We start from the raw sequence: 25,192 nt of genomic DNA on the forward strand, positions 1-25,192 counted from the left end.
TAAAAAAAATATCCATCACTTTATAAGCCGGATCACCACTGCTAGGTCTCATTTTGTTCGTTTCGTCTGCGACAGACAGCTACATTCAAAAAATAAAATATGAAATCGGTGAGTAAGTTTTCAAAAATAAGCTACCTACGCATTTAAATATCCTAATCACCATTAGATACATCCCAAGTGTATTATTGGTTTTAAAGCTAGGATGGTTCAAGTGTAAGTGAATTAAACGCCAAGGTTATGACCTCAAATGTGATTGTTTTCACTGTAGTGATTTTTTTTCCTATTTCAGATAATCCCACTGTGTCTACTTGCCCTGTCTGTGGCCCAGGACACCCAGGATGAACATCTTCCGTACACAGTAAAATAACGCTCAATAACAACTTTATTTACAATTATGCTCGTGCTTTGTCCTCGAGATTAGAAATAAGAACTATGTAGTATCACGTACGGTGATGCCAGTTTACGCACTGTTAGTTGAGGATTTTTTTTTTTTTTTGTGGGTATCTCACTTTACATCTTATTTGACATTGGTATCCGTCGTCAGTCACGATTCAGTGCTCTGCCAGTTCGCACTTCTTCTACTTAAATACGTACCCAGTGTTAAAAATAGTGTTTTTGTGTCGTCAAAATGCCGAACGAAAAACGTCAAATGAGGATAAGGAACATTTGCTGAAGAAAATAAATAAATTGGAGCAGAAGATATGGGGTGCTGAACGTCGTTCAAGCGGTTCAACAGAAGATCATCGTTACACATTACCATAATGCGAACAACCATCCCGGGTTGTCTCTTTATGCCAGTTGTGTTTTTTGTCTGAGGGTTTGCGGTTTAACGTTTGAGTTCTACTCCTACCCCTAATTCAGACAATTGGAAAAATCGCAAGTTCATCGCCTTCAACCAAAAGAAGAAGAAGAAGAACATCATCATTACACATTACCATAATGCGAACAACCATCCCGGGTTGTCTCTTTATGCCAGTTGTGTTTTTTGTCTGAGGGTTTGCGGTTTTACGTTTGAGTTCTACTCCTACCCCTAATTCAGACAATTGGGAAAAATCGCAAGTTCATCGCCTTCAACCAAAAGAAGAAGAAGAAGAACATCATCATTACACATTACCATAATGCGAACAACCATCCCGGGTTGTCTCTTTATGCCAGTTGTGTTTTTTGTCTGAGGGTTTGCGGTTTAACGTTTGAGTTCTACTCCTACCCCTAATTCAGACAATTGGAAAAATCGCAAGTTCATCGCCTTCAACCAAAAGAAGAAGAAGAAGAACATCATCATTACACATACTACCATAGTGCGGGCAACCATCCCGGGTTGTCTCCTTATGCCAGTTGTGTTTTTTGTCTGAGGGGTTGCGGTTTAACGTTTGAGTTCTACTCCTACCTCTAATTCAGACAATTAGAAAAAACGTAAGTTCATCGCCTTCAACCAAACGAAGAAGAAGACAGATGCAGTAAGTTCTATCCATTATTACACATACTACCATGGTGCGGGCAACCATACCGGGTTGTCTTCTTATGCTAGTTGTGTTTTTTGTCTGAGGGTTTGCGGTTTAACGTTCGAGTTCTACTCCTACCTCTAATTCAGACGAATACGGTAAATTATTTTTATTATAATATTATCATTACACATACTACCATATTGCGGGCAACCATACCAGGTTGTCACGTTATGCTAGTTGTGGTTTTTTGTCTGACGATTTGCGTTTTAACGTTTGAGTTATTACCTACCTCTAATTCAGACGAATACAGTAAATTCTATTTACTTAATACAATATTATCATTACACATACTACCATATTGCGGGCAACCATATCAGGTTGTCACGTTATGCTAGTTGTGGTTTTTGTCTGACGATTTGCGTTTTAACGTTTGAGTTATTACCTACCTCTAATTCAGACGAATACAGTAAATTATATTTACTTAATACAATATTATCATTACACATACTACCATAAATTGCGGGCAACCGTACACGGGTTGTCACGTTATTTAATTTGTGTGGTTATTTTTGTCTGACAGTTTGCGATATTAATATATACTTGCCTCCAAATCAGACGTTCGTAATGTTATGATTTATCTATATCTAAGGGTTTGCGGCACTAAAAACTTTGCATTAATAACCTACTTCTAAATCAGATGTTCGAAGTTAATTATTTTTTTAAATAATAATTACCCATACTACCATACTGCGGAGCTGTGTGATTTTTATAATATGATGGTTTGCGGTATTATCAACAATACCTACCCTCTAAATCAGACGCAGAATCCTAAAAATATTACGATACTTACGGTATTGCGGGCAACTACAACGGGTTGTAATTTTACTGTCTTACCTACTTAATTCTTCAAGTCAAGTAAGTTCAAGTCTAAGTTTTTCGGTGATAACAATTTGGCGATATTTAATTTTAAATTGATATGAACGTTAATATTACTAGGCATGCAGATAATTCGTGTTAAGTTGTTACCTACCCGCTACATATTTTAGCAGGCAGTCAAAAGGGCTGTTCCATACTGGTAAAAGTACATATCACATTAAAAAAAAATGCAATAATGCATACCTACTTGTTTAAAAATTGGGAGTTGTCTTAATAAGACATAATTTGATGGGTTTATATCCACACTACCGGGTGGTGATATGATACACGCCAAATCGTTAGCAGGTGAAAAACCATTAGTGGCTATCGAAACATTGGACTCAGAACCCTTAGCCTCGAACCCTGCCGCCGCCGACGCTGCTGCTCTCGTTGACATCTGCGCCGCTTCCGCTGCTGCTGAAACTAGAAATCAATTAGATTCGACACCTGCAACGCTGTTGGTCTGAAACAGCTGCGCCCCTTCATGATGAGATTGTAATATTGGTGATGATCCTGTGTAGGACAAGCCTCAACACAATTACCTTAATATGAATTTCTTATCGATGCCAATCGCATTTTCTCGACTGTCTACTAAGAATTCCTTATCAGAAAAAACGTAATTCTACTTAGACTCATTAAAGATAAGATCAATTATTACCTACTTTGGGGCCAGCTGGCGCTGTGTGAAATTGTTAAAAGACTCATCTATTTATTTATTTATTACAAACACCGAAGATTGACGCCATGTCTTTTGATAAAAACTTTCCAAAACACGAAAAACTGCCTAGCGAACTTCAAAGTTTGGGGCTGATCTGGAATTGAATCCCAAAATCAAATCAGCAGCCACCAAAAAGTCCTTTCTTATACGAATTTAACCTTGAAGGGACTTCCCCGAAAGGCAGACAACCGATGAAAACAGAGGACTTGACCTCCTGACTTTCAAAACAGTCATCACGTGTCATGCTCGTGAGCGCACCAGCCGCATCCAGCTCAGAACCGCAACAGTTGAATCTCGTAAAATATGTCGGTTGGCTTTTAAATTTTTACCATCAGTGGTCACTAGTAATAAGTGACTCTGTTGTACTAGGATAGAGTTATGTGATTTCAATCTCACAACCAATAATAAATGTCAGTATAAATCACATAATACATGATTATATTCGGACATAGAAAAATTGCAATTATATCAGGCTATTCATAAACTTATATTAAGTGTCATGAAATATAGTACTCCGATGTCTCAACTACGGGATGGGGGGCGGCGTGTTACGGGGAAACTTCTGGGGACCCATGGTCCAACATCTATTTTATTTTATTAATATTATCTAATATTAAAAACATAATATAAGAATTAATCTGCAAAGATTCCAAACATTGACCTTTCTTGGCCTAAAAGTATTTACTAAGGATCTTCAAAATTTTCAGTTTCTCAGAATGAAATTCAGTTTTGTACACCGCATAGGTGGCGTGCAGTTTCCCCCCACTTAACACAAATAAAAATAATTGTGGCAATGATGCGAAACTAGAAAAATCATTATAATCATCAATACACAATGATGTGTCCCATCTAATGATCTATCTTATCTAGATAATAGCATGGTAGATACCGAATCTTGAAGAGTCCATTCAATATTAGTATGGACTCGACATTACCAAATTCACCATTTTATTATTTTTGCATTTGGAGAACGTGGCATCGTTAATTTTGCTAAATTCGTTATCGTTATATACCCTAAATTAGATAGGTACCCTGATGCATACGCAATTAAAATTTTAAGACAACAAGGTCAAGCTTATTTCTGCGGTTTCCTTCCTTTTTTGTATTACACATACATTGCAAAAATCACATGTGATCAAGCGACGGGTATACTAGCAGTACCCTTATAATGTAGTCTAGCTTTGTTTCTTTAATTGGATAAAAATAAAAACGCTACATGTGTCTAAATGTCTCATATAAAACGAAGATTACATCTTCATCTATCTATGGATATTATATCTTCATCATTGTCTGATGATCAAGCAGTACAATAATTGTTCAAGGAAATTGTTTTACTTTTACCATAACTATCATTCATTGAGGTATTAGATTCCACTATTTTAATAAAAAATTGTGAATTTCGATAGCTGTAATAAGCTTGTCTTTTAATTTGGCTGTCATATTGGAAACATAATCAGATATTATGGTTTCCAAAAAAAAAATTAAAATATTGAGAAATTAGCCATTTTACTGTCATTTGTTAGTGTAATTATTACACACATTGTTCAAACCTTCCTTATAAGCATTCAAATATTATGCATACAAATATTCAATTTAATCACGACATCGCGCCCAAGTTCACAACAATCAATCTTGGTATTGTTTTGACAATTTATGTCATGTACAAGCATTTTGTGCAAAGTGTTGCTTACGAAATTGTTTACCGCTCTAACACCGAGCACTTAGTTTAGTCACAAGTTTAGTTCAATTAACATTGCAGGCTTGTGATATTGACACCTTGATATTCACCACTCACAGCACGAGGCATGCTGCCTCGTCTAGAGCACATACATTAGGAATTAATCTTGATTATCAGAATTACCCCCGGTTGGAGCGTTATTTCAAATAGCTACTTTGGGCAAATTCTTTAATAGAATGCCTATTGCGTCCAGAAATAACAATCAACATTTAATTGCCAGAAGAACCTAATACTGACAATTGATTTGGGAAACAATAATTAACTTTCCCACTTAAATTATGGCTAATATAACAGCTAATTATACTTGCCTTTAATTACTTACCCTTAATAATAATTATCAATTATACGAAAGTATTCACTCGGGTAACTACGACAGTTATGTCACACTTAATAGTAATTATAAAACAAGCATTGTATTCTTACTAATGATTTATTATTTTTGCAAAGTAATAAACAGCTTTGTTTTTATTATCATTTCACATCAGTTCTCTCAAAATCTACATAGTTCTTATTTCTAATCTCGAGGACAAAGCACGAGCATAATTAATGATTAAACGAACTTAAAAAGTGAAGTTCTATCATAATTATGCGAGGGCTTTGTCCGAAGAGATTAGAAACCCTCCCACCCGTCTTTAACAATCATTATATGTATATTATTAAAAACACAAACCCCCATATTAGTGAAATGATAAAAAATACAAATTACTACTCCAAACTAACTGACGACGGATACCAATGTCAAATAAGATGTAAAGTGAGATACCCACAAAAAAAAAAAAAAAAAATCCTCAACTAACAGTGCGTAAACTGGCAGCACCGTACGTGATACTACATAGTTCTTATTTCTAATCTCTTCGGACAAAGCCCTCGCATAATTATGATAGAACTTCACTTTTTAAGTTCGTTTAATCATTAAAAATAGGGTATTGTACAGTCAGTTCGTGACACGCAAAGTAGCAAAAAGTTCGCAACACGTCTTTGTTACTTGGAATCGGGATGTGTTGTCAACTTTTTGGCCACTTTTGTGGTGTCACGAACGATTTGACGCTAAGTACCTGTACGTTAAAAACCTACCCCTTACTAATAAAACTTACACGCTCGTTGAACAGTGTTTTAAAGTGGCGTTTAGTATGGAAATGTCATTTTAAAACAGTGTTCAACAATTGTGCAACTTTTATTTAGTAAGGAGGGTGAATGTTCAAGATCCCTCATTTAAAAATATTCTCCACAAACTCAAAACATTTTAGTAAATCTATCTATGACACCCGATAGTAAGTACATGGGTACCTACTTACAACTTACGTTTTGGCTGTGTTGTTGCTACATCATCATGGAATTGGTAGAATCCAGTGATAGCAGTGATAGTTTATAATGAAAGCGCGAGTATTGCCGTCAAGTACAAACCCAGATATTGCGTGTCATTATACGAGTAACATCTCTAGTACTGTATAAATGAAATCTGAGTGGCTTTTTAATTCCCATAAATTGGAAATTCAGTTTTGAGCGTTGTCTTATTGTGAACAGTGTTATGTGTACGAATTAAATGCCACGATTGATTATCATCGCGACGCTGACTTAAAAAACAGTACCTCCCACCATTTCATGTGAGTATGTTCTTTACTTACAAAATTGCTATTTAATGTGCAGAATATAAGATTTTTAGGGTGCTGTATCTCAAATGGAAAATACACAACCTTAAAAAACCCTATAATGATCACTTTGTTGACCGTCCCTATTTCTGTCAGTCAAAAAGCAAGACACTTTATCGCGGGAACTAACGGGTATCAAGTTGAAATTAAAACGATATAAGGTCTATCTATAATAGCCTGTTGAAGCTGTGAAAAAATCTAACTTCTCAGTTAACACAAAAAAAGATTATTTTTGTATAAAAATAACCTTTTACGGAACCCGTCCGTTTTTTTTTTTCATACAAAAATTTGTGAATTATCAAGCGAATTTTCAAACTAAAAATTATCTTAAGCCCTAGTTGATCTTTCAATAAAGTTAAAACCTCTTCACTTAATACTTTGTATCAGTTCTTCTTTTGGTGTTTGTTCATTCCTAACGTGATAATATTCATTTTCAGCTTTAGCGAAAAGGGCACCATTTATGAAGCTGATGGCTATATCATAAACGAAGACAGCGACGCTGAATACCTGAAAGTATTTGGTTTAGGCTCTATCTGGACTACAATAAAAATTTCATCCCTCTTTGAGGATTATTACCGCCAGTATATTAACCCTTTCAGACCTGGCGTCCACAATTGTAGACATAAAATATAAATCAAAATTATAAACTTAACTCTGTACATTTGAAACTTAAAATGGTTGTCTTCATTTGTTCACATAATAAACTACCTAATTCAGTACTTTTAACGCCATCTCTCGTGGTATAATAGCACTAATTGACAAGTTTCAACCAGTGCCCGAGCGTGATTTGAACTGTGCAGGTGAGCTCTTTATTCTATTTCGGAAAAATATGAAATAGTAACAGATATCTTCTGTAATAAATACTAGCGTGTATTTATTATTACAAGGGACACATGGAACATACAATTTGTGTATTTTGTGTTGTCTTTGTATTACTAATCTCGACTTTTAGATTTGTACTCAAATGATCCCATCAGGAGGCAACTAAGCATTTTGAAATTGTTCCAAGTGATAACGGTTTTATTATAAATTCATTTTTATTTCAACTTTTTTATTGTTCAGAAATACATTTATGTTAGAAATAATATAATATATTTATTTTATGTATTAAATAATTATGTAAATCATTTTTTTTTATGTCCAGATAATATAATGTCAAAATGTCCTTACTAGAGGCCTTGAGAACACTGAGATGACGGAAATCTATCTGATTTTGTGCTATCTTCAGATAACTAAGAGAATGGAGAAGCCATTGATCGATTCCTCGAAATTGTTGACAAGTATGTCTACCTCGGACAAACGATTCAGCTAGGTAGGTCCAATTTCGAGAAAGAGGTCAATCGTCGAATCCAACTCGGTTGGGACGTCCTATGGCTGAAATGATGATGATGATGATGATGATGACCTCAGTGCCTGAAGACTAAAGTGTAGGTACAACCAATGTGTTACCAGTGATGACTTATGGTTTGGAAACGTGGCCTCTCACTATAGGCCTTATACAGAAGCTCAAAGTTGTACAGCGTGCTATAGATAGGGCTATGCTCGGTGTTTCTTTACGAGATCGAATCAGAAATAAGGAGATCCGTAAACGAACTAAAGTCGCTGACATAGCCCGACGGATTTGCAAGCTGAAGTGGCAATAGGCAGGGCACATAGTACGCAGAACTGACGGCCGATGGAGCAGCAAGGTTCTGGAGAGGAGGCCGCGTACCGGAAAACGCAGCGTGAGACGTCCACCCACAAGGTGGACCGACGACATCATAAAGGTAGCAGGAAAGCTCTGGACGCAGGCTGCTACCAAACGGGCAACATGGGAACCATTGGGGGAGTCCTATGTTCAGCGGTGGACGTCATCATCTCAGCCATAGGGCTGAGATGATGATGATGATCATGATGATGATAAAAGAAGAGATTTAATTTGGTTATTTAGACAAAAAAAAGTTTTTTTTTTTATAAAAACTAATTAAAAAGAGTTCCAAAATAGTACGTTCTATTATTTCAATAACACTGTTAATCCTTAAGTTTTTTTTCACGTGGGACGGATGGCCACATTTGTAGACATAAAAAGAAAATGCATTTTCTCGAAAAGTATAACACTAGGATTTTTTTCATGATTTTTTTCTTAGATATCTTACTATACTTTAGTTGCATAAATTTAATTAAATTGATCGGGTGAAAAAAAATAATTCAGGTCTGAAAGGGTTAAAGATCAGAAGGGATATACACCTAATCTCGAAAGGGAATGCTCAACAAATTGAATGCTCATTGATATGAGTATAAGACCACACAAAACTGATGTCTTGTTCAAAGGCTTGTTGGCGGAAAATATATGCAAATTGTTGTTTTAATTAAATACACATACTATTTATTGTTTTATTTCTTTTACTAGCTTTCCGCCCGCAGCTTCGCCCGCGTGGAATTTTGGCTCACAGAAAAACTTTATCGCGAGCGTCCCTGTTTCAAAAACCGGGATAAAAACTATCCTATGTCTTTCCCGGGACTCAAACTATCTACAAATTTCATCAAAATCGGTTCAGTGGTTTAGGCGTGAAAGCAAGACAGACAGACAGACTGAGTTACTGTACAAAACATATTGAAAATCAAAATTTTGCAGTAAGAACGAGTAACAGTCTTAATGGATGGGATTTTTTTTCCCAGTGAGTAACTGAACAGTGTTACTCGTTTGGGTGTGACTCGTTGGGAACAAGCGGTATATCCCTTACGATAGAAAAGGCGAACTGGTCACCGTTTTTCAAATCTATAAGGTAACGTAACGTAGTATTTCGGCTCTTCTGTATTGCCACTAGTTGTTCAAGAGTCCTCCCAGCAGAAGGCTTGATGTTGAATGTATTAATTATTTCCATCCTCTCCCGAAAACCTAACCCAGTCGCGGGTAAGAATAGGAACTTGAAAAACAAATTGTTTTGTTCACATGCCTGCGTTCCTAACTCATATATCTTTAACATAATATACCGATATTCGGCTAAATTCCAAGTCTAAATTTAGAGTTTTTGGCGAGAATTAAATAAAGGGTGTGATTTGTAAAACAACGCCCATCTCAGGGGTGGTAGAACACATGAAAGTAATTACAAGAAAAAACATTTTTTTTTTGGCATCAATGTCGTGTATACTAGGTACCACTCCTGAGATGGGCGTTATTTTACAAAACCACACCCTGTATAAGAGACAGATAAAAGTGACTATCACATCCCAATTCCTTTTTCAATGTCCTCTGATAACAATATAAGGTTTTCCGTGGGAGAGCCACGCTTCGGCATGAATGGGCCGGCTCGACCGGAGTGATACCACGGCCTCACAAAAAACCGGCGTGAAGCAGCGCTTGCGCTGTGTTTCGCCGAGTGAGTGAGGATACCGGAGGCCCAATTGGGGGGGAATGGGATTTAAAAGGTTGGCAGCGCACTTGTGACTTCACTGATGTTGCGGGTGTACATGGGCGACGGCAATTGCTTACCATCAGGTGATCCGTCTGCTCGTTTGCCTCCTATCACATAAAAAAAAAAAAAAAAACGGACCTACTTTACAGATTTATTTATGCATTTAAAAAGTTGATTAGATTGGACACCTACTAACTAGACGGAACAGTACAAAAAAGCGTAGTACCAAACTTATTTTGTGAGTATTTATTCAGAAAATACAAAAGTCTGTTTCATTTTCGTTTGGTTTATCTGGGGGCACGGCAGTGCCCCCACCAAGTCGAGCAAAAAAGCGGCACGGCCGTACTATCCTTTTCTCGAAGCAATTCAGGCCATTTTCGACCGCCTGTAACTTCGTTGTGGATAAAACTAGAAGGCTGAATTTTCATTAGCTATGCAGGCATTGTAAAGACACGGTATATTTAAAATTTCATTCAATTTGAACCAGTAGTTTAAGAATTATAACGGGTCAAAGTTACTTAATTTTGTCACTCACTGACTCACTGACTCACTGACTGACTCACCGATCATCAAAATTCTAAGGCACTTCTAGCAGACCTAGAAGCTTCAAATTTGGAATATAAGTAGTGTTTGGTGTATGAATCAAGGAAAAACTAAAATATTTGGGGGCACGGTAGTGCAACCGCCAAGTCGAGTAAAATTTTTCAATTTCGGTCCAGTTTTCTAGATACATAACTGCTGTCTACAAAATACAAAAAGAAATGAGATTTGGGGGCACGGTAGTGCAACCGCCAAGTCGAGTAAAATTTTTCAATTTCGGTCTAGTTTTCTAGATACATAACTGCTGTCTACAAAATACAAAAAGAAATGAGATCCCATCAAAAACAATACTTGTCAAAAAAACCAAGTCTCGCAACTCAGTTGTTCTACGGTAAAAAGTTGTGAGATCCATGTAATACCAAGTCCAGGCCAGGAAATCTTTAACGCTTTACATAAATATATTGACTTGGCCATCGCATGAAAACACGTGTAAATTAAATTATTTAGTGCGATGGCCAAGTCAATAATTTATGTAAAACGTTAAAGATTTCCTGGCCTGGACTTGGTATTACATGGATCTCACAACTTTTTACCGTAGAACAACTGAGTTGCGAGACTTGGTTTTTTTGACAAGTATTGTTTTTGATGGGATCATTTATTCAGGAATCGCAGACATTTGGAGAGGCAACAAGTGTGACGTCAGAACTCGTTGGAACTGACAAATATGGCGGCCATTACTCGGGATCCAAACTTTAGGCAAGTTGAAGGACTAAGCTTAGACCCGTGTATTTTATAAAGTGATGTTTACAAGAAGACCGAAATATCGCCACTTACTCACACAACTGCATATCTGGGCAAATATAGTTTGCCCTCCTTTCTGACAACATATCGGATTGTAGTGAGAATAAGTCGCAGAAGAAACTCACTCGTCTTTGCCAAACTCTAATTTAATAAATAAGATAATCTATATTATATGTATAAAAACGAAAGGTCACTGACTGACTCATTCATCACGAAACCTCAGACACTATTGGAGAAGGAGTCTCAAATTTTGCATGGGGGATTACTAAAAGGAATTTAGAACGTGTGCTCACTAAGACTGGATTTTGCAAAATTCAACCCCAAGAGGGTAAAATGGGATCCACGCGTATGAAGTCGCGGGCGGCTACTATAGTAATTATGTAATATTAACAAGTGCAACAAACAGACAAATTGGCATTTATTTTAGGTTATTTAAATTTAACAATATCGATGCTGCAAAGTCACCTTTATTGTTGTCGATAAAATTACAATAGAGTCAAGTACAAGATACAATACGAGTCACGGAATGAAAAAAAAAGCTTAAGCCTAGGCGCAGACCATCGATTTTTCGTCGGCCGATAGCTGTTTAGTCGGGCAGTTGATCAGTATGGGCATGTATGGAAGTGCGCACATTATACCGATTTCATTTGGCCGATTCTTCAAACAAAATAAAATCGGGCCCAACTGGTGGTCTGCGCCTAGTATAAATCATAAAAAACCAGCTAAGGTACAATCGACAGCATACATATTTAAAAACTGTAGAAGTATGAAATTTTCCGCGGTGCATAATTTTTTGACCTTGACTTTTTGACCCAACTAAAGGAGAATTGAATATAGGCTGCGGATACAATAAAATATACTGTTCGTCATGTTAAGGTGTCAAGAAAACTTATGAGCCGCTGTGTCTTGATGATTCATCTGTCATGATCATCATGGTATTAAACGACTCTGCATGTTCTCAGAAGCCGGAGATCATCTGAACTGGTTAACAGACAAAATTAAGAATAAATCAAAAGCATCGTGCGCGTGTGCTTACAGCCTTATGAATGTGTATTTTATTTTATTTGTAAACGAAACAGGAAGATTTTGGAACAACTAGTTTATTATGTTTTTGTGTGATCATTAATAAAATAAATATATACCCATCACTTTATAAGCCGGATCACCACTGCTAGGTCTCATTTTGTTCGTTTCGTTTGCGACAGACAGCTACATTCAAAAAATAAAATATGAAATCGGTGAGTAAGTTTTCAAAAATAAGCTACGCATTTAAATATCCTAATCACCATTAGATACCTCCCAAGTGTATTATTTTATTTATTAAAGCTAAGTTGGTTTTAAAGCTAAGATGGTTCAAGTGTAAGTGAATTAAACGCCAAGGTCATGACGTCAAATGTGATTGTTTTCACTGTAGTGATTTTTTCTTCCTATTTCAGATAATCCCACTGTGTCTACTTGCCCTGTCTGTGGCCCAGGACACCCAGGATGAAGAGGGTGAACATCTTCCGTACACAGTAAAATAACGCTCAATAACAACTTTATTTACATAAATAGGGTATTGTACAGTCAGTTCGTGACACGCAAAGTAGCAAAAAATTCGCAACACGTCTTTGTTACTTGGAATCGGGGTGTGTTGTCAACTTTTTGGCCACTTTGCGTGTCACAAATAATTTGACGCTACCTGTACATTAAAAGCTGAATGTTCAAGATCCCTGAATTAAAAAACACTCCACAAACTCAAAACACTTTAGTAAAAACTACTTATCCATGACACTAGATAGTAAGTACATGAGTACTTACAGCTTACTTTTCGGCTGTGTTGTATGTACAGCATGGAATTGGTAGTGCTAGTTTTTAATGTAAAGCGCGAGTATTGCCGTCAAGTACAAACCCAGATATTGTGTGTCATAAAAACATCTCCAGTACTGTATAAATGAAATCTGAGTGGCTTTTTAATTCGCATAATTTGGAAATTCAGTTTTGAGCGTTGTCTTATTGTGAACAGTGTTATGTGTACGAAGTAAATGCAACGATTGATTATTACCGCGAGACTGAGTCAAACACTACCTCCCACCATTTTGTGTGAGTATGTTCTTTACTTACAAAATTGCTATTTTGTGTGCAGAATTTATCGATTTTTAGGGTGCTGTACATCAAATGGAAAATACACACCCTTAAAAACCTTATGAACACTTTGTTGACCGTCCGTCTTTCTGTCTGTCAACATGCAAGACTGCTTTGACAGATAACTTTATATGTATATGTTCTTTTGGTGTTTGTTCATTCCTAACGTGATAATGTTCATTTTCAGCTTCAACGAAAACGGCACCATGTATGAAGCTGATGGCTATATCATAAACGAAGACAGCGACGGTGAACACCTGAAAGTATTTGGTTTAGTTTATTCCTGGGACGCAGTACAAATATCATCCCATTTTGAGGATTACTACCGCCAGTATTTTGAAGATAAGAAGGGATATACACCTAATCTCAAAAGGGAATGCTCAATAATTTTGGGTGATCATATCAGACTTCTTCAAAGTATTGTCACAAAACTTGTTGGCAGTAAATAGATGCAGTTTTTTTTTAATTAAAGACACCTACTATAATATTTATTGTTTTATTTCTTTTACTAGCTTTCCGCCCGCGGCTTCGCCTTTATCTAACTTTATCGCGCGCGTCCCTGTTTCAAAAACTGGGACAAAAACTATCCTATGTCCTTTTCCGGGACTTAAACTATCTATATATATGCCAAATTTCATCAAAATCGGTTCAGTGGTTTAGGCGTGAAAGTAAGACAGACAGAGTTACATTTATAATAAATAGACATGACATGAGGATAATAATAAAACCTCATAATTCGCATTTAATCAATAGTGCCTTCGAACAATAGCTTACGTTGAAATGAAAATCGATGATTTGACTTTCAGAATATCGTAGGGAACCCTGGAAAACTCGATTTTCGACCGTTGGAGCTCATAAAGACTTACTAACTACTGACAGAACAAAAATGATGTAACGGCTAACAATTAACTATGTTTATAATTTAGGGGTTTATAATAAATCTATCTATACTTATAATAAATCTGTAGAGAGGTCAATTCTCTACATGAAATATATTTTCAAAATAACTATCAGGGGGTGATTAGTGATCGATACCGATGCCAAAAATGCAATCAGTAAAATTTATGTCTGTCTGTCTGTCTGTATGTCCCTTATAGAAACAAAAACTACTCGACGGAGTTTAACGAAACTTGGTACAATTATTCTTCATACTCCTGGGCAGTAGGGTGGAGCGTCATTGTATGGTCAAAAAAAAAAGTTACGTAAACGAACTTGAATACCTGCTAAAAGTTGCATGAGAGCAAGATAATAACAACGATATTTTTATTTTATTTTTAAAATGCATTTTTTAGCCCTCTACCGGCGTTTTAATTTAATTATTTTTTATTGTAGGTATGGCAATTTTCTAAAATCTGCCTATTATTAAACAGAACATTGAAAATAGAATTAATTTAATTGTGTTTTGTAAATAAAAAATAAATTTTGTGAATTAAAAAGTTTTATTCGAAAAAACACTATTAGAAATAATTAAAAAATGTATGGAAAAATCACAAAATTTCGATTTTTCTTAATTTTTATTTAGAACATTGCAATTCAATTGGTATTGAAAGATGCCATCATATTGCTCGTTCAGTTGTTTCCAAATCCATCTTTTGCTTTAGAAACATTCACTATTTTAAAATTAATTCATATCAATGAAAGGTTAACTTCCGATTTTTGAATGCTCTAATACTCCTGGTACTTTGTTGTCTTTTCTTGCTGCCATTATTTGTCTCAAGCTCTCTGATATAGGTACATAATTGTTTTTCATAGTACATCAAAGCTAATAAAAGATGCTTAGGGTGTGCAAAAAACGTGTATTCAAAGATACTTAACTCGTTTAATTAATTAAAGTAATTTTCTTAACATTTGATTACAAAGACTTTAATAATGTAATCAATTTCAGTCTTGCTTTGCTTGATCTGATTTAAACTTCCTGTTGCTATTTTTCTAAATTTTTCTGATCTAGTGAAAATGCTCTTTCTAATAATGTTATTTCTCATCTTTTGGACAATTACAAGTGCTTAAATTACTAGATTTATAAGAAAACTATCTAATAGTTCTTGTATGCATTTTTTACATTGCTGTAGTTTACGTTAAAGTTATCTGATTTTTTTGGTTTATATGGAAAGCGAATGAAATGTGAATACTTATTAGAACAACACTTTAACAATTGTTTCATTCGTTGTATCATAACATAACAACAGGCTAAGAAGTTTTCCTCTTAGTTTCGACTAAAATTTGAGAAATACAACGGGCTGTTTACATTTTTTATTATTTCCGATTAGCGACTCGCCCCTGCTTCGCATAGGTAGGTACAACATAATGTATTATACTTAAAAATCTTCCTCTTGAATTACTCTATCTAATTTAAAAAAAAAAACAGGTGTCAGTGGTAACACTAATTAAGGTACAAAACAAATAAGAAGATCCTAAAGTAGGTCCCTACGAGTGACTAATTTCGATTTTATTTTGACTTTGGAAGAATAAAATTAGACAACGCAATTACGAACTATCTACTTGATTCATATCAGTCAACTAAAGATAAAGACATAAGAAAAAGATAGAAAGAAGAAAATAGGTAACTGGACTGATTCTGATGTCAACAGTTCAAGTTGCGAAGTTACGCGCTGACGGTGAGTTTTGCTTATAATCGGCGCTTTTAATAATGTATTGTTTTAAGTTTATGACAAGCTTATAATGATTTACAATTATTTTTTACGATATATATTATATTTAAAGTTACAAAAATATGTTATGTATCAAATAAAACCTATTCTAATGTAATTTATGATTTTTGCAATAAAGTCCTATTTTTTCATTTTTATGAAATATTCAAAAGCCAGTAGAGGGCTAAAAAATGGTCGCAATATTTTTTTATTTATTTTTCTCTTAACCGTTGCAACAAGATGCAACTTTTACGAGGTATTCACAAACGCAAATGTAAAAAAAAATTTTTCGCTCCACCCTACTGGGCAGGTTATAGTATACTTAGGAATTCCCACGAGAACGGTAATCAGCGGGAAAATCTAAACCGCTTAAGTTAGACGCTTGAAATTTGGTACGTAGGTATCTTAGTAAACTTAAAGCTTAGTTACAACTAGAGATTGCAAATATTCGATAGTTTTCTATTTCGAATATTCGAATATTTTTTCAGTGATATTCGAATATTATTCGAATATTCGAATACTTTCAAAAAAAATAAAAAGTACTTAAATTATCAATGTTTTATTGCTGGTTTTATTGCTTTAGGAACTATGTTTTAACTATTTAACAATATAGTTTTTAAAACAGTTATAAAATTCTCATCATCATCATCATTTCAGCCATAGGAAGTCCACTGCTGAACATAGGCCTCTCCCAATGACTTCCATAATGACTGGTTGGCAGCGGCCTGTATCCAGCGCCTTCCCGCTACCTATATGAGGTCTTCGGTCCACCTTTGTGGGTGGACGTCTCACGCTGCGCTTTTTGGTATGTGGCCTCCACTTCAGAATCTTGCTGCCCCATTGGCAGCGTACTATGTGATCTGCCTATTGCCACTTCAGCTTGCTAATCCGTCGGGCTATGTCAGCGACTTTAGTTCGTTTACGGATCTCCTCATTTCTGATTCAATCTCGTAAAGAAACACTGAGCATAGCCCTCCCCATAGCACGCTGTGCAATTTTGAGCTTTTTTATAAAGCCTATTGTAAGAGGCCACGTTTCCGAGCCGTGTGCCATCACTGGTAACACACTGATTGAAGAATTTCGTCTTTAGGCACTGAGGTATTTGGACGAAAAGATGTTGTATAGTTTCCCGAACGCTGCCCAGCCGAGTTGGATTCGACGATTTACCTTTTTCTCGAAATTTAATCTACCTAGCCGAATCGTTTGTCAGAGGAAGACATACTTGTCAACACAGCACAACAGTCTCGAGAATCGAGCTCCAACCGAAACATGAACGTTAGACCTAAGCTTCGTTTTGTCCATGTTCATCCGAAGGCCTGCCTGTTGAGAGACTCGATTAAGGTCTTCGAGTATTGTGCCGAGGTCTTCAAGCGATTCTGCCATGACCACAATATCGTCAGCAAACCGAAGCTGAGTGATGTATTCGCTATTGAAAGGTAATTATGCCTAATCCTTTCCATTCAAAGAGCTTGAAAGCGTCTTCCAATGCAGCGGTCAATGGTTTCGGAGATGTAACATCTCTCTGCCTCACGCCTCGCTGCAGAGGAATCGCCCTCGTGCTCTGCTCCTGTACTCGGCTCGACATGGTAGCGTTTCTGTACAGGCATTTCAGCATCTCGATATACCGATAATCAATACGGCACCGCTAAAGAGACTGCAGCACTGCCTAAGTATCGATCGAATCAAAGGCCTTCTCATAGTCTAAGAAAAGCATCACCACACTTCTATCCCATGCCTCTGGCGTTGTTCCTTAGAGTAAGACGGAACGAGTGTCGGTGTTCCACCCGCGTTCAGAAGCTCCCAGGTTATTCCGTCATCACTCGGTGCCTTGCTGTTCCTTAGCTGTTTGAGAGCCTTCCTAATCAATCTCGTATAGGCTGATATACGGGATGTCTTTGGTATAGTGTCGCGTTAACCTAGCTCTTGCATCTGTTGCGGAGTTATTAACAGGTTTGGAGGTATGTAGCTGTCCATAAATCTTTTCGATCTCACCCAGAACCTCGGCTTTTGTTGACGTTACCGTCCGCCGTCTTCAGCATCGTTAGCTGACTTTGCTTAATAGTTGTCTCTTTCAGGTAATTTGGAACCTTGGTTTCGCAAGACAACTTAGTGTTCACCAATGAAGTCGGAAGCATCAATGACTAGTTCTTTTAGTTGGTGATATGTATTTGATGCCTCCGACCACATTTGCAAACACTAAGTTGTCTTCGTTCTATCTTTTCTGTTTATTTTTTTAATATTCGAATATTCGAATACATGTTAATTTACTATTCGAATATTAAATTTGGAATCTAAATTCGAATATTCGAATATTCGAATATTCGATTGCAACCCCTAGTTACAACAAGGAATTCCCGAAATTCCCACGGGAAGGGGAATTAGCGGGCAAATCCTTTTGTATGAAAAATCTAAACCGCTTAAGTCAGACGCTTGAAATTTGGCATGCAGGTACCTTAGTAAATTTAAAGCTTAGTTACAACAGGATATTGCAAAATTCCTACGGGAACGGGAGTTAGCGGGAAAAAATATTTGTACGAAAAAATCTAAACCGCGTAAGATAGACGCTTGAAATTTGGCATGCAGGTATCTTTGTAAATTTAAAGCTTAGTTGCAACAGGATATTGATGAGTTCCCACGGGAACGGGAGTTAGCGGGAAAAAACATTTGTATGAAAAAATCTAAACCGCGTAAGTTAGCTACATGAAATTTGACATGCACCTTAGTAAACTTAAAGCTCAGTTACAACAGGATATTGCAAAATTCCCACGGGAGCAGGAATTAGCGGGAAAATCCTTTTGTATGACTGACTCACTGACATAATATCAACGCACAGCCTAAACGGCTAAACGTAGGCACTTGAAATTTAGAAGGGACGTATCTTAGGTACCGTAGAGGTGCACTAAGAAAGGAATTCCCGAAATTCCCACGGGAATGGGAATTACCTGGAAAATCCTTTTGTATGAAAAATCTTAACCGGTTAAGTTAGACGCTTGAAATTTGGCATGCAGGTCCCTTAGTAAACTAAAAGCTTAGTTACAACAGGATATTGCGAAATTCCCTCGGGAACGGGAGTTAGCGGGAAAAAACATTTGTATGAAAAAATCTAAACTGCATAAGATAGATGCAGGCGGTAAAACGGGATCCACGCGTACAAAGTCGCGGGCGGCCGCTAGTAATAAATAAATAAATACTAATTTATTTCAGATATTAAAAATCCACACATTAAAGAGAAAATATTTAAAAGCCAGAAACAGTCAGCCTACTTCATAAAAATAAAAACTATCAAATTTTACACATGCAGCCGAACCCACTGTGTGATAAATGGACAGTCTACTCGACTAGCTACAACGCGCAGAATGTCGCTGGAGCCACGCACATGGCTCAACCACAAAATATAACAGAAGGTAAACTCCATACTAAGCGCGCTCGAGCCACGCACACATAGACACCGCTCACGTACGCGTTATCAAGACTGTCTTGGACGAATGCGAGGCGCGACTGCGTTCGCTTGAGTGACGCTGCTCACGCGTTCGTAAAATTATTTTGTTTATGCGAAAATTAGTGAACAACAAAAAAGGGGTATTATAACATTTGTTAAGTAGACGGTTGCTTTAACTCAACATTAAAAACTAAATTTTCGTTTTTGAAACTATCAGTTGATTCCGGGAGGTAAGTAAGGTATTTATTTGTATTTCAATAGTTCGCATAACCACAAAATATAACAGAAGACAAACTCCATACTAAACGCGCTCGAGCCACGCACACATAGACACCGCTCCTAGCAAGACTGTCTTGGACGAATGCGAGCGCGACGTGGCGCGACAGACGTTCGCCACACGTTCGCTGTGGTTCGCTTGAGTCACGCGCCGGTCAACCGCCTGTGATATTATTTTGTTTTGCGAAATTGACGAAAATGAGTGAACAGAAAAAGTGTTCGGTATTTGGTTGCTTAAACTCATCATTAAATACCGAATTTTCATTTTTTAAATTACCAGTTGATTCGGGGAGGTAAGTAAGTTATTTATTTGAATTTCAATTGAAATTGAAAGCCAACTCAATTATTAGGAATATCGAATTGTTTTAGAGAGGTTTTAGGAATTATTGGATAACTATCTTTTGCCCGCGGCTTCACCCGCGTGAAATTTAGTTTGTCACAGATCGTCATAAATTGTAGCTTATATGTTATTCAGGGTTATAAACAATAATACTGTAAAGTTACATCAAAATCCGTTCAGTAGTTTTTGCGTGAAAGAGCAACAAACATCCAGACATCCAAACTTTCGCATTTATAATATTAGTTGGATAATAGTGTCAACCACTCAACTAAATACTACTTCCTTCTCGTGTATTTGTTTGCAAACTATTACTATAATAACGTACTAAATATAAATAAGTATACGTGGATATCTGTTATTGTCTTTCTTGCATAGTATTAAGAGTAACATTTTTCTATCATAACGAAATAAACACAACACATGACAAGACAACCCTGGCGCACGGCCGAGCGTGCGAGCGAGAGAGGTATGCAAAGCGAGGTACATACATGAGTTTACCTTCTGTTATATTTTGTGGCTCAACGTAGAGGCTGCCCTTTTTCGAAGGATGGCATGGAAGCCATCAGTATGTGCTTCGGCAAACATGCCTGACGCGCTGCAGTACCGTGGTAGCCAGCAACATCTTGAACGCTTCTTTACTTTTTTCATTCGTAGTTAGTTTCGTAGACCCATTTATATGTCTTAATTTCAGTAGGTACTCAGACAAACGGAAACACACCTAGTCCAAAAACATCTGGCCTCAGATTAACTTTAACCGTATTAATAACTTTAATCGGTGTTTCTGTACGAAGTTTGACAGTCTTTTGTTAAAGCCTTATTGTAACTATCTAGCTAGATTAATGGTTCTTGATTTCTGTGTTATAGCGGATTTTACCGTTAAATGAGTTTAATTAAACTTAGTTTACCTAAAAAAATGTAAATAATCTATTAAACTTCGTACAATAACACCGGTTAAAGTAATACATAGTTACGGTGTAAGTTATGGTGGTGCAACTGAGGCTAAGGCACCATTTTACTTAAACATTGACAAACGTCAAAAATCTGTCAAACTCCATACAAAAAACATCGGTTAACGTCATAGTTACGATCAAATTAAGGTGGTGCAACTCGTGGGGTGCGATGGTGAGGGACCTCCTCGTGGTGCACCCTGGGCAACGTCCGCGTGGTCGGTTCACGCGGGCGGCTAACTTCTCACTTGCCGACAGGTTTCGTCAGCTCGGCGGGCCTGTCGGGCAACCCGTAAGCCACAATTGAGTGGGCCGGGGGCCGTCGAGGCATTTGTCCGGGCCATGATGCAGGGACATCTTTAAAAACCCCCACAGGCGGGGGCAGGCGGGGCGTTTGCCTGGGTTCATTCTGTGGAGGGCCGCTCTTGGTACTTCTCTGATCAGCAGAGCTGACTCAGCAGCGGCATGAAGCAGACCGTAACCCGCACGGCGGGCCGGGGGTCCTGTTGTACCAGGGCCACGAGGAGAAAGTCTTTACAAAAAACAACTGGAGGAGGTTCATAGTAAGAAAAAGGTTTTTGAAAAGAGGTCATAGCAGATTTGAAGACCTTATTTGCTATAAAAAACGAAAAAGGAGAAGAAAAATAGGCTATTTTAATTGGAAACTTTAAAATATAACTTTTTGGCATTTTCATGCTTACTGAATGGCAATTTTCGACCACAATGCATTTTGAGTTTCAAACGACATTTCAGCAAAGTAGCTCATGAATCTGGGGGCACGGCAGTGCCCCCACCAAGTCGAGCAAAAAAGCGGCACGGCCGTACCATCCTTTTCTCGAAGCAATTCAGGCCATTTTCGACCGCCTGTAACTTCGTTGTGGATAAAAGTAGAAGGCTGAATTTTCATTAGCTATGCAGGCATTGTAAAGACACGGTATATTTAAAATTTCATTCAATTTGAACCAGTAGTTTAAGAATTATAACGGGTCAAAGTTACTTAATTTTGTCACTCACTGACTCACTGACTCACTGACTCACTGACTGACTCACCGATCATCAAAATTCTAAGGCACTTCTAGCAGACCTAGAAGCTTCAAATTTGGAATATAAGTAGTGTTTGGTGTATGAATCAAGGAAAAACTAAAATATTTGGGGCACGGTAGTGCAACCGCCAAGTCGAGTGAAATTTTTCAATTTCGGTCCAGTTTTCTAGATACATAACTGCTGTCTACAAAATACAAAAAGAAATGAGATCCCATCAAAAACAATACTTGTCAAAAAAACCAAGTCTCGCAACTCAGTTGTTCTACGGTAAAAAGTTGTGAGATCCATGTAATACCAAGTCCAGGCCAGGAAATCTTTAACGTTTTACATAAATATATTGACTTGGCCATCGCATGAAAACACGTGTAAATTAAATTATTTAGTGCGATGGCCAAGTCAATAATTTATGTAAAACGTTAAAGATTTCCTGGCCTGGACTTGGTATTACATGGATCTCACAACTTTTTACCGTAGAACAACTGAGTTGCGAGACTTGGTTTTTTTGACAAGTATTGTTTTTGATGGGATTAATTATGTTACCTACACAAAGTTACGCAAGCTATATTGACGATCGGCACTGTTGGAATCAAAATGCAAATCTGCTGTGTCCACTGCGTTGTTGACGCCTCACTTCACCCACTTTACTGTTTGCTAATCCCCTAATTGGATTGCTCCTGGCGGGCAGGGGCCGGGCACACACATAGCAGTAACATTGCCAACGCTAAGCTCATAGGAGTTAAACGACTGACTTATCGTGGAATGTTTTGAAACATCCAAACTATTGTTGAATTCATCAGACTGTATTTTTTATTTTAAAGCCGGCTCCACACGTTATCATAGCAATTCGTCAAGCCGTGAGTACATAATGTAACTCATTCATAAATTAATGATGTCACGTCTATGACCCGTGTCTTTCTATTTTAGTTGAAATGGAACGCGAATGTTTAAAATCCACACATTATTTAGCTTCAAAGATGGCCCCTACGCCACTATCTAGAAAATCACTATCATCATTTCAGCCAGTGGACGTCCTGTGGCCAGTGGCGGATAAAATTTACCAGCAGGCTGAGTAGGCTGAAGCCTAGGGCGGCAAGTTTTAAGTGCTGGGCGGCAGATTTCGTTATTTTTGAAATTGGAAAAATCGCAATACGTAGGTATAGTGCTAAATACTGGATATTTCAACGCTTTGTAAAATACACTATAATGATAATGAATTTATACAAGTAAAGAATATCGCAATAGCGAGTAATTTATAATAAGCTAACTAGTATAATCTTACTAATATTATAAATGTGAAAGTATTGTATGGATATCTGGATGTTTGTTACTTCTTTCACCCAAAAACTTTACAGTAAATTAAAATTCATAAAATTCATTTATTTTTGCAAATAGGCTTTAAAAAAGCGCTTTTACACGTCCCAATATTAACCCTACCACTGCTTCGGGACAATAAATGGGCCAGTGCTGAGAAGAAGCAGCGCAAGAAACTCAGTCACTATTGTCAGCCTCCTTTTCAAGGTTTTACAGTCTTTAAAATATACAAATTATAGTCATAAGTATTAATGCGAGCTAGGTAGTTAAACATTCCAAACAAGTATTATTGTTTATAACCCAGAATAACATAATATAGGCTATAATTTATGATGATCTGTGACAAACTAAATTTCTGTATAAAATGGCCGACCTCAACATTGACACTCAAGGGTACGCTGACGACCTTGTTGTCATAGTAAGGGGCTTCTGCCAAAGTACAATATCTTCCATAATGCAAAGAGCGCTAAACACCATAGGTGGGTGGTGCAAAAGAAACAGTTTATCAGTTAACGCTGATAAAACTGTCATTATTCCATTTACCAGGCGTAGACAGTTGAACAAACTAGTCAAACCCTCTCTAAATGGAAAAGAGATCGAGTTTTCCACGGAAGTCAAATATCTGGGCGTCACTATCGACCAGAAACTTACATGGAATACTCACCTTAATAACATCATACAAAAGGCAAAAATTGCCTTAGGCTCCTGTAGCCGCATGATGGGCAACAATTGGGGCTTGAATCCCCGATCTGTCTTATGGCTGTATACCACTATCGTGAGGCCGACTATATCGTACGCCTCTGTAGTGTGGTATCACAAAACCAGCCAAAAGACAGTAACAGATAAACTAGGTAGTCTGCAAAGGCTTGCCTGTCTCATGGCAACTGGGGCAATGTCAACCGCACCTGGGGCGGCCCTGAACGCACTACTGTGCCTAACGCCCCTAAGTATGCACATTGCTAAGGAGGCGGAGGCAAGTGCCTACAGGATAGACGCTCAGGGGGGCTTCCATTGCATATCCCAGATAATGAGAACATTACTGGAGGCTATAAAGAGCACACCTACTCTTTGCATGACTTCTGACATCATGGTTCCAAGTTGTAGCTTCCAAAAGAACTTCAAAGTGGAAATACCACACAGGGAGGACTGGCTGAACAAGCAAGTCACCTGTGAGAAGGGCAGCCTTATATGGTTTACTGATGGGTCAAAAATGGGCCCTAACGTAGGCTTTGGCGTGTATGGAGAGCAGCCGAAGCTTAGGCTATCTCAAAGCCTGGGCAAATTTGCCTCTATCTTTCAGGCAGAAGTCTACGCCATTATTGAATGTGCGGAAGCTAACCTGCGAAAAAATTATGCCAACCACATAATTTACATTAACTCAGACAGTCAGGCCGCGCTGCTGGCCTTAAACTCCAACTTAATCACCTCAAAGTTGGTAGAAAACTGCACGAGTCGACTAAATACTCTAGGAGAACGGAACAGAGTAACGCTGAGATGGGTTCCAGGTCATGCGGGAATCGAGGGCAATGAAAATGCCGACGAACTAGCCAGAGCGGGAGCGGAGGGAACACAATATGGTCCAGAACCCTTTTGTGGTGTTCCCAAAAGTCTCGCTCGAATGACCCTGGAGAACATCTATTTAAACAAATCCTTTATGGCATGGTCAGACACGCCAGGATTAACTCATTCCAAAGCTCTCATAAAAGCCTATGATCGAAAAAGCTCTAAGCAGATCATAGGACTGAGTAGGACCAAAATGCGCATCTTAGTTCGAGCCCTCACTGGACACTGCAGCTTAAACAAGCACTTGTCCACTATGGGACTGTCCGAAACAAGAACGTGCAGGATGTGCCAAGAGGCAG

The 25,192-nt window shown here is 37.6% G+C and overlaps 3 protein-coding genes across 8 annotated transcripts in view; 2 read left to right on the plus strand and 1 right to left on the minus strand.

Annotated features, from left to right (window-relative positions):
- LOC135073771 (solute carrier family 12 member 6) overlaps nt 1-25,192 on the minus strand; it is a 419,228-nt gene that overhangs the window by 343,340 nt on the left and 50,696 nt on the right. The window lies entirely within an intron of this gene.
- On the plus strand, nt 34-8,838 carry LOC135073674 (uncharacterized). The gene is made up of 5 exons (XM_063967822.1): nt 34-108; nt 290-358; nt 6,341-6,420; nt 6,903-7,051; nt 8,668-8,838. The coding sequence occupies exons 1-5, from the start codon at nt 100-102 to the stop codon at nt 8,721-8,723; spliced, it is 363 nt and encodes a 120-aa protein (XP_063823892.1). The 5' UTR covers nt 34-99; the 3' UTR covers nt 8,724-8,838.
- Nucleotides 12,339-13,783, plus strand: LOC135076194 (uncharacterized). Of its 5 annotated transcripts, none has more exons than XR_010258209.1 (4): nt 12,339-12,439; nt 12,638-12,756; nt 13,180-13,283; nt 13,513-13,783. XR_010258209.1 is itself a non-coding variant. In XM_063970673.1 (4 exons), the coding sequence occupies exons 1-4, from the start codon at nt 12,431-12,433 to the stop codon at nt 13,772-13,774; spliced, it is 426 nt and encodes a 141-aa protein (XP_063826743.1). In that variant the 5' UTR covers nt 12,339-12,430; the 3' UTR covers nt 13,775-13,783. The 5 variants fall into 5 exon arrangements, 1 of the variants encoding a protein (XP_063826743.1); XR_010258208.1 differs by having other exon boundaries at nt 13,207-13,283; XR_010258206.1 differs by having other exon boundaries at nt 12,638-12,715; nt 13,033-13,283.

Source organism: Ostrinia nubilalis, chromosome 1 (genome assembly GCF_963855985.1).
Source record: "Ostrinia nubilalis chromosome 1, ilOstNubi1.1, whole genome shotgun sequence".
Classification (NCBI taxonomy): domain Eukaryota; kingdom Metazoa; phylum Arthropoda; class Insecta; order Lepidoptera; family Crambidae; genus Ostrinia; species Ostrinia nubilalis.

Excerpts from the sequence above, each read along its gene's own strand:
- LOC135073674 (XM_063967822.1), top strand. Across the intron at positions 359-6,340 it reads ATGAACATCTTCCGTACACA|TGTTATGTGTACGAATTAAA; the intron begins GTAAAATAACGC and ends TATTGTGAACAG. Across the intron at positions 6,421-6,902 it reads AGTACCTCCCACCATTTCAT|CTTTAGCGAAAAGGGCACCA; the intron begins GTGAGTATGTTC and ends ATTCATTTTCAG.
- LOC135076194 (XM_063970673.1), top strand. Across the intron at positions 12,716-13,206 it reads GTGAACATCTTCCGTACACA|TGTTATGTGTACGAAGTAAA; the intron begins GTAAAATAACGC and ends TATTGTGAACAG. Across the intron at positions 13,284-13,512 it reads ACTACCTCCCACCATTTTGT|CTTCAACGAAAACGGCACCA; the intron begins GTGAGTATGTTC and ends GTTCATTTTCAG.